This window comes from Primulina eburnea, chromosome 11, assembly GCF_022965805.1.
Source record: "Primulina eburnea isolate SZY01 chromosome 11, ASM2296580v1, whole genome shotgun sequence".
Classification (NCBI taxonomy): domain Eukaryota; kingdom Viridiplantae; phylum Streptophyta; class Magnoliopsida; order Lamiales; family Gesneriaceae; genus Primulina; species Primulina eburnea.
The window spans coordinates 6,240,818-6,246,350 of NC_133111.1; the positions used below are offsets into that span (position 1 = coordinate 6,240,818).

Sequence of the window (5,533 nt, forward strand, 5' to 3'; positions counted from 1 at the left end):
AGATACAGATAAAGTCTCTGTATCTTGGATAGATTACAAATGAAACAAAGCATTTGACCAGTACCTTGCTTGCCTGTGAAAATTTGGATTATTTCACCCTACCCCTGCAGGCACTGCCTGCAGAGATACATCCAAGGGTCAGAATTTTTTCTGGCCCAATTTTTTATTTTTTTTATAATTTTTTTTTTCCCATGATATGAATCTCAACCCTTGATCTTGGGTGTGGGCACTGCCCCCACACCCAGGATCGAACCTTCCGTGAAAATTTATATATGATGTCTTTTCATGTGTACAGATAGTAAAATCAAATACAATTTTGATTTATTCCTCAAAATAAATAAAGATCTTTTCCTCAAAAAAAAAACAATTGATCTAGGAACCTCCATTGGTCTTGTCCAAGAAGAGAGATGTACATCGCTTCAGTGTGTCTTCAGGACTAGTTACTGATAACAAATGAAAAGATCAATTCAAAACGCCAAGAAAAGCCATAGTTGCAATCTAGATACCCGACCCAAATGGAGATTGCGACTACTCTAAATGATGACAAAAAATAAGGACATGAAATATATCATGTAAATCTGACCTGTGTGACCTATGGTTCTCGCGGACTCGAATATCTCAAAATCATTTCCTCCCTGTTCAAGTTAAAAAATAAAATAAAATTTTCACAGGTTGCCGGAAGTGGAAGCAGCCATATGTCAAGCGAAAAGAATGATCGATCCATTTCTTAGCGCAGTTAGTAAAAACAAGTTCACTACTACATCAATGATAATGTAATTTGGAAATTTCGAAAAGAAAAGAACTAGAGGATTAGTATCATAATGATGGCTTGGATACCTACCTTGTATGTCTTATCTCCAAAGAAGTGAATTTCATGAAATTCGTCCAGATATCTTAAACAATATGTCTTGTCCCAACCTTGAGGGAAAACCTGCTCCAATGTGATAAAATCAGCAACGGATAGAGTATAGTGAAACGTTCAATATTTCTTACATCAAAACTGATTTGCCCCCCGATGGAAAATGTTAGGTTGAAATGGGCAAACTTTTCACGGAGTACGGACACCATTTTGGAGCGTATGTTGAGAACCTGATTCATTATGAACTCTTTCAATCAGAAACAAACTAAATTGAGACTAGTTTCTACAGTAGAGATAGAGAGTAAGAGAGAGTAAATCAGAGAACGATTTCTTATGATAAAGATTTACTCTTGTATATCAATGAACAAATGTTTAGTCCCTCATCTTTGAACTGTTAAATATTGGCATTTCGGATATACCTTGTCATACTTTTCAAACTCATCCCGTTCTTCCTGGCTGCAGTTTCTTCCGATTGGAGATACATTAAGCATCCCGCTTCGAAATTCAATAAATGTCCCCCTAAAAGAAGAAATAATAACCAAACCAGCCAATTATAAATGAAGAGTTACTACTTGAGCTTCCCTTGACGCACCTTTTGATGGGAATATCTAAATCAGCAATATAGTGGAGAGTGAAGTTTATAAATTCCTGCACCATTGCATGCAATATATCAACATAAAAGCTACCAAAAAAACATCCTAAGTTATTACTGTCAAATAATTTTAAAACATTATATGGTTAAAAACTCAACACATATTACACAATGTGCCACACTGCATTTAAAAAGAACACCACAAAAATCAGACCCCATTACAAGCTCTATTGCCTTTAGATATTCCTTTCGGAAAGACAGTCCTATAATCTTGTGATTATTGAGAAATCAAACAACTTCAATCACAACCCATTTAGGTATGATTCATAGACTATAATAAATAAATTCAGAAACAATTTGGTAAGTTCTAACCTTGAGCTTTTCTTCTCCAAGAAATGACTTCAAGCTCTGCATCGAGATAGATAATATGGTCAAATCAAGAAGCGGCTGACAAATGTAAAATTTAAAGAGCTTAAAAATAAAGAAAGTTTACCACCATTATTAATAAACATCCACATTCGATTTGTAGTTCTCTAATACACAGACCGACATGACAAATGTATCAATCAATTTTTTTTAACTTTAAAGTTGTTACGGGCCTAAAGAAAGGGGCCGAAAATTATTTTGATATTTCAAGAGGGAGGAGAGCGGTTTGTTACATCCTTCCATTAATTTGATATTTTGAGAGTCGAGTGACTAGCTTTTCTAGAAAGATTATACATGTACATAGCAGTGTCTCTGGAAAAACTACCTTACATTTTCATTATAATATTTCAATCAATGTTTCCTCTCACTTCCATATTACGTATTATGATCCATTTATTTGTGAGTGTGCTATCGTTGTCGCAACAAAAGTAGTCAAATTCTCAAATAATACCTGTGTTCCAATCAACATGCCATCCTTGTAAGCCACAAGGCCATTCTCAGCAAACACATAGTCGTAGTCATTAATAACTGCATGGGTAAAGAATACATACCATATTCAGAATGTTGAGAATGAAGATGGCGTGGCCACATTTAAATTTTAATATTCCTCAGAGGACAACCCACATCCTTCAAATTTAAGAGATTAAACAAAACACTTGCAAAATAATAAATCGAAAGGAACTATTAGAGATGGAGAATTAAAATGTAATGGTGCTTTAAAGGAACACATATGATAGATTTCACGATCATCCATCGTTAAAAATCAAACATAGACATTTATTCTGATATGGCAAAAGTGAAGGTCTTGAGAACGTCTTATCATGCTTTTCCATCTTTCGTTGCATTGGATTTATCAAAAAGTACGGGGTGGGTATGCGGTGGACATTGCTATGAGTTCCAGAATCTTTAAAAGCTAGATGACCAAGAATTTGAGACCACTTCTAACTGGAGGTGACCTGTTTTCCCAAGCTGCTCGGATATCTTAATAAGGTCAGATCCTCCAACAACACCCACCGTAACAACCTAGAAAAATAAGACTACATTGATTAAAGCACCATTTTTCTACTTTCTATGTATTTTTTTCAAAAGGAAATCATGATAGAAGAAGACACTTTATCATATTATTCTACATTGGTACCATGAGCTACATACTTAAGAAATCAAATACCTTCCGAAGTTCCCGCATAAATTCTATCATCTTAGTATTAGACACCTACAACAGACAAATTAAAAGCATAAATTGAAATAAGAAAATACTAAAAATCGGTAATAATGGGCAGAAATGCATTTAAACTACCAAGTAAACTATCATATGTCACATATCACATACGTGCCACTTCAAAACTACCAAGTAACCCATCATACATCGCTTACGTGCCACTTCAAAACTATCAAGTACAAATGTCATACATCATATATCGCATACGCACTGCTTCAAATCTACCAAGAAAAATGATCGTACATCATATATCATGTAGGCGTCGCTTCAAAACTGCCTGGTACAACTATCATACGTCATAAATCATGTATCAGCACCGCTTCAAACCTACCCATTCACCCTTTTCACTCAATGTATTCCATGGCTTTGCATCATAGACAAACTACTCATTTCGAGCTTTGAAAATGTCAGATTATTGCAGCTAAACATTGAGACTTTCAATGTCATATCTAGTAGACACACCAGATGCATCGATTATCACTACATTATATAGCGTTTGTTATGCATCTTAAAAAAACCCATAACTCGCCTGAGTTTTACTCGATGAAAACCTAAATTCTTATCACCACAAATTTTTTAAATAAAATCAAATGGCCACAGTTCTTGAATTATTAAATTAAAATGACAGATAACTCATTTAATTGAATCAAATAAATATTCTTCACACCAATTGAATGGGAAATCCTAAAACAATCACGTTAAAACAAACAAAAAAATGAAACCTTTCTGGGAGCAGTGAGAGTTCCGTCGACATCAAACAGAGCAATCAAACCAGGATTCCTGACAGCCTCCATGGGAAAAATGAAGCCCTTCTTTTTCCTGCAATCCCAAGTTTTCCGTCTTTTATCTCTTCAGATTCAAAAATCAAAATATAAACTAATAACGCAAGATTCAGCTCAAAAAGCATTCATTACCTCAGTAGATGAAGAGAGAGCAGAGCGCCACCCGAAAGGAATATAGAGAATAGATTTCAATGAGACTGACCGTTGGCTGTAGAGTAAGCCGTAGTTATAGTAACGAGCAGAATTTTCAATTTGCCCACAATATTATTGTTATTTTTCGCCAACCCCCTCTACTTTTTAGAGTTGGTCTTTATAGTTAGAAAAGTTTTAACTGATTCATATTTAGAAAATTATTATTTTTTAAATACAAATTAGGTCGGTTTGAAGTTCTGTCTCAAAGTTGATCCATGAGACAGTCTAATATGATTTTTGAGCATTTTTTTGAATATTGTCTCATAGCTTCTATGATATAAAGTATAAAGGGGGTGTATTGGTTATAGACTTTTAATGACTTTTATGGAGTTTAAAAGTTTAGAGGTATTCAAACTAGACTTTTATATACTCCATAAAAGTTTAGTGGTATTCAATGTAAACTTTTGTAGAATTTTAAAAAGTCATGTGGTATTCAAGCTTGACTTTTAAAAACTCAACAAAAGTCTATAGGTATTCAAAATGTCAATAGACTTTTAATGACTCTATGGAATTCTATTTTGTACAAGAATTATAGCCTAAAGTACAACAATAAAATGTCAACAAAAGTCTTTGTATTTGTACTTTTTAAAAACTAAAATTTAATTTTTTATTAATTATTATATAACATTTTATTTTTAATTATTTTCTTTAATTTTAGTTAATATATCTTAAATTATTGTATAAGCGAATTCATACCGATACTATACCAAAATTTTCGGTATACCGAACCAAAAAAACCTTACATTTTAAAAAAAAAATTATAATTTATTGTTTTAAAATATTATATATTTTAAACTTTTTGTATATTTTTCCGGTATTTCGGTATATACCAAAATTTTAAAATTGGATATCGTTATCGCACCGAAAAATTCGGTATTATTACCGTACCGTACCGAAATCTTCGTTATATTTAAAATTCGATAAATTCAATATTTTTTTGTTACGGTAAACTCTGTATACCGAAAATTCGGTATTTTTTCCCACCACTAACAGGGCATGTATTGACATGTGCTTTATTACACAATTTTCTTTGAAAGAAATGTTAATTTGATGAATTTCAAATTGAACTAGATAATGAAGCTCAATTGTCTTCATTAGCACAAGTTTATGAAGGTGACGACTTTGATCAGTTATTTAATACTAAAAAACAACGAGCAAATGCTAATGCATGGAAGGATATCATAGCCAATGGAATGTAGAACGATGTTGATAAAATTGTCAGTAATGATTAGATTTTTTTTTATAAGAGACTACTCATTATTTTGTGTAACGGCCCGAAAATATGCGGAAAAATTAAAAATTTTCTTTTAAACTAAATGAAGTATCAAATTCATAAAAATAAACCGTTAAATAATGTTTACTGTTTTTAAAAAAAATAGCAGCGAAAGAATTTAATGTTTGGAAAGTAACAATTTAAAATAATTCAACAAGAGATAAAATGTTTGAGCATAAAAAAATATCGT

At 32.4% G+C, this 5,533-nt stretch overlaps 1 protein-coding gene across 4 annotated transcripts; it reads right to left on the bottom strand.

Moving 5' to 3' along the window:
• Window positions 1–261: 261 nt before the first annotated feature.
• Window positions 262–4,160, bottom strand: LOC140805222 (phosphomannomutase). Of its 4 annotated transcripts, none has more exons than XM_073161458.1 (12): window positions 4,011–4,160; window positions 3,819–3,915; window positions 3,046–3,090; window positions 2,834–2,900; window positions 2,329–2,405; window positions 1,824–1,859; window positions 1,452–1,507; window positions 1,279–1,378; window positions 994–1,089; window positions 842–931; window positions 584–635; window positions 262–443 (listed from the first exon to the last, which is right to left on the bottom strand). In XM_073161458.1, the coding sequence occupies exons 2-12, from the start codon at window positions 3,888–3,890 to the stop codon at window positions 373–375; spliced, it is 762 nt and encodes a 253-aa protein (XP_073017559.1). In that variant the 5' UTR covers window positions 3,891–3,915; window positions 4,011–4,160; the 3' UTR covers window positions 262–372. The 4 variants fall into 4 exon arrangements, with proteins under 4 accessions (XP_073017559.1, XP_073017562.1, XP_073017560.1 ...); XM_073161461.1 differs by having other exon boundaries at window positions 3,819–3,945; window positions 4,042–4,139; XM_073161459.1 differs by having other exon boundaries at window positions 3,819–3,945; window positions 4,011–4,128.
• Window positions 4,161–5,533: the final 1,373 nt, after the last annotated feature.